The 13045-nt window shown below is 51.1% G+C and overlaps 1 protein-coding gene across 2 annotated transcripts; it reads left to right on the forward strand.

The window, feature by feature from the left end:
• The first annotated feature begins 353 nt into the window (after nucleotides 1–353).
• Nucleotides 354–12311, forward strand: LOC102099137 (cytochrome P450 4B1-like). 2 transcript variants are annotated; one of them, XM_088060555.1, is made up of 12 exons: nucleotides 354–1163; nucleotides 5104–5248; nucleotides 5889–5933; nucleotides 6469–6596; nucleotides 8099–8223; nucleotides 8339–8490; nucleotides 9057–9163; nucleotides 9657–9847; nucleotides 10306–10439; nucleotides 10587–10651; nucleotides 10888–10942; nucleotides 11570–11707. In XM_088060555.1, exons 1-11 carry the CDS (start codon nucleotides 984–986, stop codon nucleotides 10939–10941), a joined length of 1326 nt encoding a protein of 441 aa, XP_087916681.1. In that variant the 5' UTR covers nucleotides 354–983; the 3' UTR covers nucleotide 10942; nucleotides 11570–11707. The 2 variants fall into 2 exon arrangements, with proteins under 2 accessions (XP_087916681.1, XP_005521187.1); XM_005521130.3 differs by having other exon boundaries at nucleotides 355–1163; nucleotides 10860–10942; nucleotides 11570–12311.
• The last annotated feature ends 734 nt before the right edge of the window (nucleotides 12312–13045 follow it).

Below are 13045 nucleotides of genomic sequence, written 5' to 3' on the forward strand. Positions count from 1 at the left end.
GCTCGCCAGCCTGCGGCCCGGCGGCGGCTACAGGCGCCCCGCGGGGCCGCGGCTGTTGCCCCCCCCCCGGCCCCGCGGCGGCTCGCCCGGCCCCGCGGCCCCCGCCCGCCCCGCCCGCGCCATGGCCGCCCGGCCCGCCCCGCGCCCGCCTGCCAGCAGGCCGCGCTCCCACTGCCCGCCGCGGGACCGCCCCGCGCGGCCCGCCGAGAGCGGGCACGGCCGCGGGTTCGAGTCCCGCCCCCGGCGGGTGGGACGGACGGGGAAGGGGGCGGTGAGGCGAGGCGGGGCACGGCCCGGTTCGTGCCGCCCGCCGCGGCGGCGCACCGTCCCCTCGCCCGCCGGGCCCGGGGGGGGCCGCTGCTCGCAGAGATAGCCGGAGGCAAGGAAGAGGTGTTGTCCAGCAGCCCCCTGCCCTCTACCTGCCACCAAACCGTGCCAAAGCCGTGCCAAAGTTGCCACGGTAGCCGGCCCTCGGCTGACGCACGGCATCGCCAGCCCGGCGCGGTGCGGGGTTCCCCGCGGTCAGTGCCGGGAGATGCTGTCCCGGTCGGCGCTGGGATGCGGCTCACAGTGCCCGGAGGGAGACAGGGAAGGAGAGCGGGAGCTGTCAGCCGGGATGCGGGATGGGGATGAGTGGAAATGAGGGTGAAACCTCGTGAGGCAGGAATATGTGATGAAGACCTCGGGAGGAGGAATCCCAGGGCACGGCCTTTCGCTCTCTCTTCAGCCTGAGGTCCCGGCGCGGAGCCAGCCGGCGCCGGCGGCGGGGACTCGGGGCGGGCAGCAGCTCCCAGCCGGTGCGGCGCTCCCGCGGGATGCTCCCCTTCCCCTTCCTTTCCCTTCCCTCCCAACAAGCGCTGCCGTGATTTGGCAGCCGCTCGGACTCTGGACCTGCCTCTCCGCCCCGCATTGGCTGTCGCGGCCGGTGCCGCCGGGGCGCTGGGGGACACCGGAGGCAGCCGCCGGCGGCTCTCACGGGGACGATGAAGCTCCTGTGGCTGGGCGTGGACGTCTCCAGGGTGCTGCACCTGGCCGCCGTGTTCTGCCTGACCTGCGTGCTGCTGAAAGCCATCCAGCTGTTCCACCGGCGGCGGGAGCTGCTCCGGGCGCTGGCCGATTTCCCCGGGCACCCGACCCACTGGCTCTTCGGCCACGTCCTCGAGGTGCGGGAGAGCCGGGTCTGCGCTGCCGGGAGCGGGGGGGAGTGCGGGGAGCAGCTTTCCCGAGGGGCGTGTGGGAATGAAGCTGGTGGGACTTGTCCCCGTGGTCCGGGCGGATTGCTGGGTGGGTGAGAGGTGGGTATCCCTTTTCCCAGCCAGACCAATGCGCTTTCCTTGTCTGTGATGGTTAGCGAGAGCACGGCTCACGCAGAGCTCCCGCAGGCTGCTGCAGACTGCGCGGTGGAAAAGGGTGGTGGCTGGCTCGCCAGGGAGGAAAGCGCTAACACAGTGTGGCATCGGCAAGGTCATCCCGGGCTGTGAGCCGGCATCGGTGCTGGAGGCAGCAGAGCCGCGCTGCTCTGTCCTGGGCAGGCTCCGCTGTCACCTCTCTGCTGCTCTGACAGCCAGGGCAGCGCTGCTGCAGCTCTCCCTGCGGCGCTGAGCTGGGGAGATGCTGGGCAGATGCTCGCTGATCCTGGCGTCCAGAGGCACTTTCTCTCCTCTGCCAGCTTACATCGGCCTCACGGCCAGGTGAATCAGACAGCTGATCATTCTGAGCCACGTTTCAGCCACCAAACACATCACAGGCGTTGCATCCAGCTCATTGCATCCAGCGCAGGGGCCGTGGTTCTTCTTACAGTTGCATTAAGGTCGTGAGTAACTAAACCCACGTACACAGGCGAGCCTGGTTCTGGTCGTTGGTGGCAGTGATGACTATTCTCCGAGGTATGCACTTGCCCACACAGATCACCATCGCTGCCTTGGCAAAAAGATTTTCGCAAGTCATCAGCAGCCTCACGAGCTGTAACTGAGCTTGCTTGATGAGCACGGCTTTTACATACTTCCTAAAGGCTGCTTAAAATCACCTTTCCCTCTGCTGGGCTGTGCTGATGTCCTGCCGTGGCCACTTCTGTGGTACATTAAATATCTGGCACCCTGAAAAGTGTCTGGGAAGCCAGGAGGAGACCTCACTGTCTCTGTGCTGTGGCAGTGCCAGTTTTGCTGTGCTGGATGGGACAAGCAGTCTTTTGGCAATGTAAGCATGAAGATGGGCCAGTTCAGGGCTTTGTTACACTGCCAGTTAGACTTTAAAACTGCAATTATATAAAGTATGTTCTTCTGTTTGTTAATTGTGACTATTTGTCCTGGAAGGAAATTTAACCATTTGTGCTGTTAACCACTTTTAATCACTTGCTGTTATCATGCCTAGGTTGTTCGTGCCTCAACTTTTACCTCAGACAATGTTTGAGAATTCCTTTTTTTAAGATTTAAAATTTGCTGATTAATGCTACTGAATTCCCATCGAGTCAGCAAAGAAACCGGCAATTCTCTGGGCACACAGTGAGCACAGATTTTGCACACACCTCGAGGAGGACCTGTAAGCTGTGTTCAGGGAGAGCACTGCCATTTCCTCTTCTGATTTAACTGATTGTTTCCCAGTTTTGATCCAAGCCAATTTAGAATCTCAAACGCGTTTGTCATGCTCTGGGTAGATCTCCTGAGAATACACCACTTTTATTTTAAAGCATTCTCTGTGTATTATTAGTCTCTGCTTTTCCAAAGCACTCAGTAGAAATGACATTAAAATATCAGGAAGAGGTTGTGTGGAGCTGTTCAGTCTCACTGCAGCAGCACGACTTAGTTAAAACCCAGAGTGCCAGCCCTGAGCTGACCAAACTGAGTGCCCATGGCCGGGGTTGGTGGAAGGCAGAGGAGAGCAGGGTCACTGCTCTGCTGGCCCAGGGAGGGTGTCAGTCCCTCGGCAGCCCTTTTTCTACTTCTGTCCTGTGTGGGGAGGAACCAGCCCAGCTCTAGCTGCTCACAGCACACCCTCATGCTCAGATTTCAGCTCATGTGTTTTCTCTTTCGTTTGCTATCCGTGTGTAGTCATTAAAAGTGCCCTTAAGCTTCTTCCCAGATGCTTTTAGTGTTGGATCAATTTAAAAACTTGCATTTCAGTACGAGATCAGGCAATTACCTTTCTTTCTTAGATCCAAGTGGGGTTTGTACTTTTCTTTTCAAGCCCCCAAGGGAAGAAGAAGTACAAGTTATGGTCTTTCATGCAGAGACATGTAGCTGGAGCCCTGATCAAGGCATGAGAGCTTTCTCTGCAAGCCTCTGCAGCTCACAGAACTTTACACCCTCTGCTCCAGGACTGCTCGGTGCAGCAGGTTACTTACCTTGAGGGTAACCTCTCCTCTCAAATAAAACCACCCTCTGCCAGCACAGGGGTGGTTCTTGATAGCACAAGCCAAGGGTAGAGCTCCAAAGCAAATCCAAAGGTTGGATGTAAAGGCTTCTAGGATTAGGACTTCTTCCAGCGAGACTTGCCCAGGATCTTCCATTAGTTCCATTGTGGTTTTTTTGTGATCCACGACAGGAGAAGCACAGGCAGCTGTATCAAAGGGAGTTTCACATATTCAGGTGTCACTTAGCTAAAGGCAATGTGCCATGCCCTGCTTCTGCTGGCATTTGCTGAAGAAGTGGGTGCTGAGGTGGGCTTCCTCCTTTTGCCCCAAAACTTGATCCCCGAAGCCAGAGAAATTGGTGGTTCAATTTATTAAGTTCAAAATCTTGAACTTGAGTGAGCAAACTTGGGCTTTCTGTAATAAGTAATAGCTTGTATTATAATAGGTTGTAGTTCATAATTCTGCTGAATGTGGGAGACACATGGGATGTGCTGCAGGGACCCCCCAGTTTGTGAGGAAGGGGGTGCTCAGTCTTGGAGCTGAACCTGGACATGCCCCTGGCAGACACCCCATGACTCACGAGTATCCTCTCCAAGACAAGCCACACGTGGCTGATTATTTGATGTGGGTGATTATTTGAGTAGGAGCCATGTCCTGGGTTGAGAAATACCAGCCAGACTAAAAGCTGAGCTAACTCAGAACTAAAAAAACTGAGCAAATATTCACTTAATACAGTCAATAGGGTGAATTTGAGGCTGATTGCTGCACCAGAATGCTGATTTAATTAACCTTCAAGTTTCAAGTCAAAGCAGCAGTAGCTATGTCAGACCTAGCTTATCAAAATCCTTCCCCCTGCATATTGGCCCAGAGTAGTTACTCCTCAACGAAAAAAGAATCTTACATTGTTTTGTCTCTGTGGTTTTATCCCCCTGCCTGTGATTGTGGATCTTTGCACTTGTTCTTTGTCTATTGCCTGTACGTAACAACACAGGCTGTAAAAGCAATAAAGTGGTGATTACTTCAGAGTCAACCTGCCACTGCTGCTGATATGAATGCTGGTGCTCACGCTGCTCCTCAGATTGCAGCTTCCAAGGACAGGAGATAAATCTTTCTAGGAGCACCAGCTCCTAGAAATTTTACATTGCCTGTAAAATTCAATTCCCAAAAATCAATGAATTCTTAATGTAATGTTATTAACCAGCTTTCCCTTCTCTGTACAAATTGGTGACTTTGGACTGATTCTGTTGAATTTTTCCTGGACATTGGCCTTCTCCACCTAAATGTCTGGAGGAGGCTGTGGTTTCCCATAGCTGCACTGGGGCAGACGCAGCAGTGATGCTGTTGGCTGCTGTATTTTCCCCCAGCTGCAGGGTGCTAATTGCTCAGCCAAGTGCAAGTGAGAATGTGGTTGCATGCCACAAAATGCAGATGCTGTCTGGGGCAAATCTGAGTCCTCTATGGGCTGGCCATGAAAAAAAAAAGAGCAGATAACACATATGAGCTGGTAGGCACCACCACAGTGCCTAAGGATGTTCTCTAGCTTAAGATAAGTGATAAAGAAGAATTATAGGAGCTTTAAAAGTAGCAAACATCTTTACTTCCTATGCTCTGCAAACACAGAGGAAAAACACCTTGTTTGTCCTTACCTGGTTTTGTGCTCAGAAAGACACTGAACTTTTAAGACAGTGTATTGGGAGAATTTTTTTTTCCTCCAAATCTGTGTATTCTTTATTTTTTTTCTTCTCCTCACCTAGTTTCTCAAGGAGGAAGAGGTGCTGGACAAGGCAGAGATCTGGACACAGAAGTACCCACATGCTCACCCTGTGTGGTTTGGCAGTTTCTCAGCATTTCTGGCTATCACTGACCCCGAATATGCCAAGGTTCTGTTGGGCAGAGGAGGTGAGAGATTATGGCTTCAGATGGGGAGCAGCAATTTTTCAGCAAGGCAGGGTTTCACAGAGAGGTTTTCTTGCAGAAATCATCTAAAGGCATGGAGATATATCCCTCCTTCATGTTGTGCCCTGGGTAGTTAAGGCACAGGGCTGCAGGGCTGACCTGACTCCAAATCCATTGCTGGAAAATTAGACTTCCTCAAGTGCTCCTTGAAAATTTAACTCCTTGGTGCCTGATCCCAGCAAGGAGAAGACACCTGGGAGCTTTTTTCTAGGTTCAGAGTTCTGGCTCCTACTGCAGAGAAGTATCTTTTGTGCATTGAGGGGAAAGGGTACTGAACAGGGGTGTCTGAGAGGGTTAATCATTTATCACACTGCACAGACTTTGGACTACCAATATTCCTGTTTTTTCCAGTGTGAGCATCTGCTTTTATATATGTTTATTGCAGCTGTCAGAGACAAAGTTGTTTTGTGTTGAAATACTGGGAGTATTTCTGAAATACTGTGAGTGGCAGAGATGTCACTGATTTTGCTTCATACCCAACCAAATGCAAGAGCCCAGAGGAAGCTTTCAGCTGCAAACCTGGATTCATGCTATTGAAACATTTACCATTTCATTTTCTCTTTCTTTGTTTTTTTTTTTGCAGATCCCAAGGATAATGTCAGCTATAAACACCTTGTCCCATGGATTGGTATGTATTCCCAGGGCTTTGCCTGCAAGGAATGATTCTGAAGTTAGTCAAAACCACACTATAAATAAACAGCATTGTACCTGTTCCTTGATGGAGTTACAGCTAAAAGCTTCCTGAAATTATTACGTTTACTGAAAAAGGTGCTAAGTAGTTCTATTTATTTTCAAGGAAAGAAAGTTCAAACACATACAAATATGTACAAATACTTACATTTCCATAGATAGCAAAGACTGGTGATGGGAAAAGCTTAAATTCATCAGAGGACTGGTGAAAAATATATCTGGTCTGTTCTGAGCTTCTCTTTTCCAGTAGTATTGGTGTTTCTTTTCAGAGACACCATTGTGCCATTTTGATGAGCAGGGCTTTGCTCTGCTCTGGGAACCCTGGGACTCATGGCAGCATTTGGAAATACCCTTTCCCAGCAGCTCAGATAGCAGATTTAATCACGCTCTGAGCAGGCTGAGGCTGTGTCTGCAGGCAGCTGAGAGCAGCCTGCTTGTGTCCAATAAAACATGCCTCACCTGTGTTTCCCCAGGGAAAGGTTTGCTGATCTTGTATGGGCCCAAATGGCACCAACACCGAAAACTCCTGACTCCGGGGTTTCATTACGACGTCTTGAAGCCGTACGTGGGCCTGATGGCAGAGTCTACAAACGTGATGCTGGTAGGACTCATGGTGCTCCTCTCTTTGCCCTGTTTTCTTTTCCCCATCCTGTCTGGTTAGGAGGTAAATGCTGGAGCAGGGTTTTCATTATCTGGTACTTGTAAGGACACGCTGTGTCCTGGTGGTCAATCTTTCTGAGTCATCCCAAATCCCTGCCCTTGAGCTGGAAGGGATGGGCATCCCCTGGAAGGGACGAGCAGGTTGAGCTTCCCTGCAATGACAGTGCCCCTGGTACTGCCTTGGGATCCTGAGATTTCAGGATTAATGTTCCTGCCATCCCCAAACTGTGCATGATCTCAGTTCCAATGGCAATTTCTTATAAGTTAAAGAATTGAGGTAAATAAATGTTCATAATAAATCCATCAAAAATAAAGGTTGGAGCAGAGCTATACTGTGACCTAAGGTTGAAGGGTATTATTTGCTGTCAACATGACTGGACTGCAATCCCTGCCATGCCTCATAAACAGTGAAAATGCATTGCTCTTCAATCCACTGGTGCTGGCAGGATGGAAACCAGTAGAAATTACAGAAGGGCACCAGGCTTTGTGCATGTGAACTGGAGGATTCTGGATGCTGGATCTATTCCTTCTCCTTCACCTCCCTCACTCCAACCTCCCCAGCAGCTTCAAATAGATCCTGGCTGGATTCCTGATGGCCCGGGGAGCAGCCAGGAGCCGGGAGCTGGAGAGCCAGGAGAGCTTTTGCAAGGCTCAGAAGTGCCTGGGAGTTTGAAATTCCTTGTGCACAACGCCAAGTGTGTGAGCCCGTGCCACCAGGTGGCAATCGTTGCATGTGCTACAGACATGCATCTGTCCCCATAAACCTGGTTTGGTGCTGTGGAGCTCGGATGTGACCGTGCTCCTCCCTCCCCTCCCTTTTCAGCTTTTAAGTCCACTTGTTCTTTGCAGCCACGAGGGGACAGAGGATTCATCATCTCTTCATGTCTGCTGGGGAAGAGAGGCAGGATTTCTAGTTTCTCTAATGATCCCTTATACAAAAGGTTGAGCAAGAGCTCCTGTATTGCTTGCTGGCAAAACATGCTGGCACAGAGCTCATGTGACAGAGAATAAACCTTGCTCCAAAGTTTGCATCTTGGGCACCAAGCTCAAATGTGCTCAAGAACACACCCAGTGAAGCCAAATGCCAGCATATGTTGCTTCTGTACAGAAAAACATCTGAATAGAGACCTTGGTAACTCCCCATCACCCAGAAATGCACCTGTCCTGGGCTTCTCCAGGGTGCCCTTGCCTCAGGATAGGGTGTAGTAGGCAGGGCTCACCACCACCAGGATCCAAGAACAGCTGCCTGAGGCAAATCTCATGTTAACCATCCCACTCTTGGCTTCTGGTCTCTGGGATTCTGCTGGCAACTAATAGATCCCCTTGTTTTTTTCCATTTCTCTGGGATGTATCTCTATCTGAGCACTCATTTAACCAGGGGGTGACTGCAGATCATGCAGATCTGACCCTTGTCTTCTCTTTTCTGTCTCCTTTGTGCCCTAGGATAAGTGGGAAAAGCTGACAGCAGATGGGAAGCCAGTGGAGCTCTTTGAGCACGTCAGCTTGATGACTCTCGATAGCATCATGAAATGTGCCTTCAGTTGTCACAGCAACTGCCAGACCAACAGGTCAGTGCTGGCTGCCCCAAACCCTGGCAGGAAGTTTGCAGCTCAGAAGGGAAGTGGTCAAATTGGTTGTCACTGTGCTCACAAATTTACAAGCTTCCTATTCCCTTCTCTCCAGGAAAAACAACTACATCCAGGCTGTCTATGACCTCTGCCACATGGTGCACCAGCGCCTCCGCATCTTCCCCTACCACAATGACATCATTTACTGGCTCAGCCCCCATGGATTTCAGTTCAGGAAGGCCTGCAGGATTGCTCATGACCACACAGGTATTCCCTGCTGGCATCTTCTCCCAAAACTTTGGGCAGAGGCAGTCAGGTTTTCTCCTTGCCTGTGCAGTGATCCTGCCCAGAGGCTCAGAGCTGAGATCCAAGCGGGGCGTCAGCTTGCAGCAGTGGTCTGATCTAGGCATGAAGCAAAGGAGTCTCACAGCTCCTGGGTCATTAAACTGGACTAATGGAGGAATTGCCCTCTGGAAATGCTCCTGTAAAATGGCCAGAGACTGGTGAGACAAGGGATGGGCACTGCAGGCAGCACCAGTGCAAGGAATGATTTTTCATTCCAAGCCAGGCGTGATTTTAATGCATGAGGGATGTGTAAAGTAGGCTGAGAAACAAACTGGGCAAAGAAGTTTGCAGGAAAGGATGACAATATCCATGGCATTTGTTGCCATACTGCTGAAAAAGCCAAAGTACCTGGCATGCAGAAGCACAGGTCAAATGCATCATGGGCTGAGCAGTGCTCACCTCCTCGGTGAGGTTTGCATTCAAAGGAAGGACAGTTTCGAAGCTTGGCATCTCCTGACCCTGCTGAACCTTTAACCCTTTCTCCCCAGACAAGGTGATCCACGAACGAAAGGAATCCCTTAAAGATGAACGGGAATTTGAAAAGATCCAGAAGAAGAGACATTTGGACTTCTTGGACATTCTGTTGTGTGCCAAAGTGAGTGATGAAGAGTGTATGTGGCAGGACACAGAGTGCAAAAGCCAGTCAGTCTTTGCAGGGGTGCCACAAACCACCAGAGACCCTCAGGACTGCACAAGCCATTAAAAAAAAATAAAAAATAAAAATTAGCCCAGTCCCACCCAATTGAAGAGAGACCAAGGCGATCCAATTTTCCATTGTTGAAATGTTGGCAGTGTCTTTTTGGGTATACAGCATGCAGAAGGACTTTGTAGTTCTGGTGGTTTAGTATGGGGTGATAAAGAGATTTAAAAGTGAAGGGAAAGGGGCCCTGAATTCAGAGTTAACAGACATTGATTTTGATTATGTGTACCCCACAGCACTATCACAGCCCTTTTGCAACAGCTGAGAGAATATAATGGGCCCTACTGGCATATTTATGTATTCATATGTATATATGTCTGTGCATGTGTTACTGTAATATACATAAATTTCATATATACGGGCACTGAGAGTGTCTCTGGACCGTCAGGATGAGAATGGAGCTGCACTATCTGATGAGGATCTGCGTGCTGAGGTGGACACATTCATGTTTGAGGGCCATGACACAACAGCCAGTGGCATCTCCTGGCTCTTCTACTGCCTGGCAATACACCCTGAGCACCAGCAGCGGTGCAGGGAGGAGATCCAGGGCATCCTGGGGGACCGGGAGACAATCCAGTGGTAAGGTTGCACCATTTCCTATGCTGGTAACTCTTCCTATTGCTACCATTTCTAAGTGAGTGATGTCTTCAAAAGCTGGGGGTGCGAAAGGTTGCTGCATGCACAGGGGCTTCACAGGATGGAGCAGATTCTTCAGCTAAGTCTGCCACCCTGGAAGGGAAATTCTGGATGCCATCCCAAGTCCTGGGCCACCAGCACTTCTCTCTGCTCTCTCCTATTTTCTCACCACAGGATATCATAGATGTGCTTTTCACTTTTTGCTGTCACTTTGCACTTGAGCTTGTTGAGTGGTTGTTCAGAGGTGCATCCCCAGCCCCCAGCAGCCTGTGGCTGGGCATTGTGGGTCCCTCTGTTCTGCTGCAGGGGGGTCTGCTGAGGGGCTGGATGGCTGTGGGTGAAGGGACCCCCCAGCCCAGGCAGTGGGGGGAGCGTGGGGCTCAACCTGCCTGTCCCAACAGGGAGGACCTGGGCAAGATGACTTACAGCACCATGTGCATCAAGGAGAGCCTGCGCCTTTACCCGCCGGTGCCTGGCGTGTCCCGGCAGCTCAGCAAACCCATCACCTTCCCCGATGGACGCACTTTGCCAGAAGGTCTGTAAATCCCACTCCTGCTGCACAAAACTCTGCTCTCAGGCACCAGCTGCATCCTCGCTGGCACAGATGTTCAGGCAGGGCTGTGCAGATGTTGGCTGGTTTCTTTGTCACTGAGCCCTTTGCTCCTCCTCAATTGTTTTCCAGGCAGCATCACTGCAATAAGCATTTACCTCATTCACAGAAACCCTGCAGTATGGAAAGATCCTTTGGTGAGTTTTCTTTTGATCTCCTAATAATTTTTTCCCTTTGTGATGTGCCTCTTCCCATGTACCCTTCACCTGTTAGCAGGAGAGAAGAATTCTCTCTCTATTATGGGGTTCTTTTATAAATTAAAGGGTGTCACATTTCTCAAGATACCAGTCAGTACTGTCTTCTTTAAATAATCACTTTTTCTTGCTGCATTTTCTTAATTTCCAGGTGTTTGACCCCTTCCGTTTTTCCCCAGAAAATGTCTCTGGCAGGCACTCCCATGCCTTTCTGCCTTTTTCTGCTGGAATGAGGTAAAGGGAATTGAACGCTGGAGGAGTAGTCAGCAGAGACCACCATCTCCTGTCCTGGCCCTGCAGAATTACATAGTTAAACAGTTAAATGAGGATATAAGTGTTTGTACAACAGAGGGGTTCTGATACCAGCAGGCAAAATGGGAAGGCAACATTGCCAAGCCCCTTCTGGGGACAGGGAAGTGGCTCCCAAAGCAGTGGAACATCCTGTCAGCATCCTGTAGGGAGCCTGCAGCATTCTGAGCTCACTGCTCTCCTCTCCATGATGCAGAGACCCCACCCACCCCCTGCCCTTTGATTCCCCCCTTCCCCCCTCCTCCCAATCCTTTCCTTTGCCCTGTGCTGACTCCTGCAAGGCAAACACCTTTCCCTGCTTGGAGACCCTCCACTTCATCCCTGCTGGCCTTTGGCTTCCCCATCTCTCTCCTTCTCCGTGCTCATCACATCACGAGCTGCCCGTGTTCCTCTCAATTCCCCCTGCTCAGCCCCTGGTTTCACTGCCCAAAGCACTGCCCGGGGCCCCCTGAGCTGCCCAGGGGGAGGAGGTGTGCTGGTGTGGGAGGGCTGGGAGGGCTGTGCGGGTTTGCACTGCGATGGAGTTGGCTGAGCTGCTCGGTTTCTCCACAGGAACTGCATCGGGCAGCAGTTTGCCATGAACGAGTTGAAGGTGGCGCTGGCTCTGACCCTGCTGCGCTTCGAGCTCTTGCCCGATCCTGCCACGCCTCCCCTCAAAATAACTCGGATCATCCTTCGCTCCAAGAATGGGATTCACCTGTATTTAAAGAAAATCCGCTGATGCTGGAAAACATCCTGCCTTCACCAGAGGGAGGGACCAAGCAATGACCGGACAATGTTTCTCTGGGGCAGAAGTGTAGGGCAGGATTTGGGGATGAGGATTCCTGATTTCTGTGCTTTGTCCACCAGCTGAAAGCCCTTTTCAGGCTAAGCCCAGGTGGCTGGGATGACACTGCACAGACCCACTGCCATCTGCTCCAGGGCACTGATCTGAGAGCAGCCAGGCGTGGCCACACTGTCCGTCCCCTTGCACTGCCATAGGGGCTGGTCTGGCAACATCTGCAGGGCCCACCAGCCTCCTTCTTACCAAATCCTGCCTTCACACTCGTGCCCTGGCCAAATCCATGACCATTTCCAGCCCTGCTCCGTCATCAGCACCTTCCTCAGTGCCTAGAGGTCAGCCTTCCTCTCCTGCAGAGGGGGCAGCCTGTTACAGACCTCTGTCTCACTTCTCACACTCAGTGGGTCTCTGTTTTGATGAAAGCACTGATTCCAGTTTGAGCTCTGAAATCGTGCCCAAACTGCAAAATATTCTGTAATTTTTGTCTTAATAAACCAATAATTTTTCTTGCAACAGCAGTGTTGTTTATATTGCTGGTGCTTGCCTGCTTCATCATAAATGCAGTGTAAAACCCCTTTAGAAATGGAAGATGGAGAGGAAGCCCATGAGCAGCAAGAGATGGCCCTGGACAGGCCAGGAAACTGCCTGTGGGTCTGCAGCCAACACAGCATCTCCTTCCATTCTTTAACAGGGGTCCAAAAATCAATCAGCAGTCAAAGCTCTGATAATTAGAAAGTGTGTGTGGCCAGGGGGAGTCCCTCTTTTTTCTTAGTATTATTTTATTTTCTTAAGCTGATAAAATTATGAGAGTTGGTACACTGGAGGACACTAGTGAGCTGTCCTCTGCCTCTGCAGGAATCCTTATTGGGATGGAATATCACACATCAAACTGTGAAGTCCCAAAAGCTGCTGTTGCAATTATCATCACAGTGATGGCAGCTGCAGCTCCAGGATGGTGAGAAGGCTGCTGGGCAGCTAGCAGCTGGCTTCATACAGCCTTCACCTGCAGAGTCTGGTTTGCAGGGATGTGCTGGGACAGCCCAAGAGAAAATCCACTTGCTGCAGCTGCCTGTCCCCCCTTCAGACACGAGGTGCAGCTCTCGAGCTGAAATCAGAATTAAGCAGCGGAGAGAGAACACAGTAAGCCTATCAAAATGTCAAAAGTTATGAAACTGTGAGACACCACAAGGTCTTTGGAGGGGCATGTCAGGATACATAATTATCCTGATAAATTGAAAAACTGCTGC

The sequence above is a fragment of the Pseudopodoces humilis genome, chromosome 10 (assembly GCF_049639895.1).
Source record: "Pseudopodoces humilis isolate 2021_Gansu_Grassland_sample_001 chromosome 10, ASM4963989v1, whole genome shotgun sequence".
In the NCBI taxonomy this organism is placed as follows: domain Eukaryota; kingdom Metazoa; phylum Chordata; class Aves; order Passeriformes; family Paridae; genus Pseudopodoces; species Pseudopodoces humilis.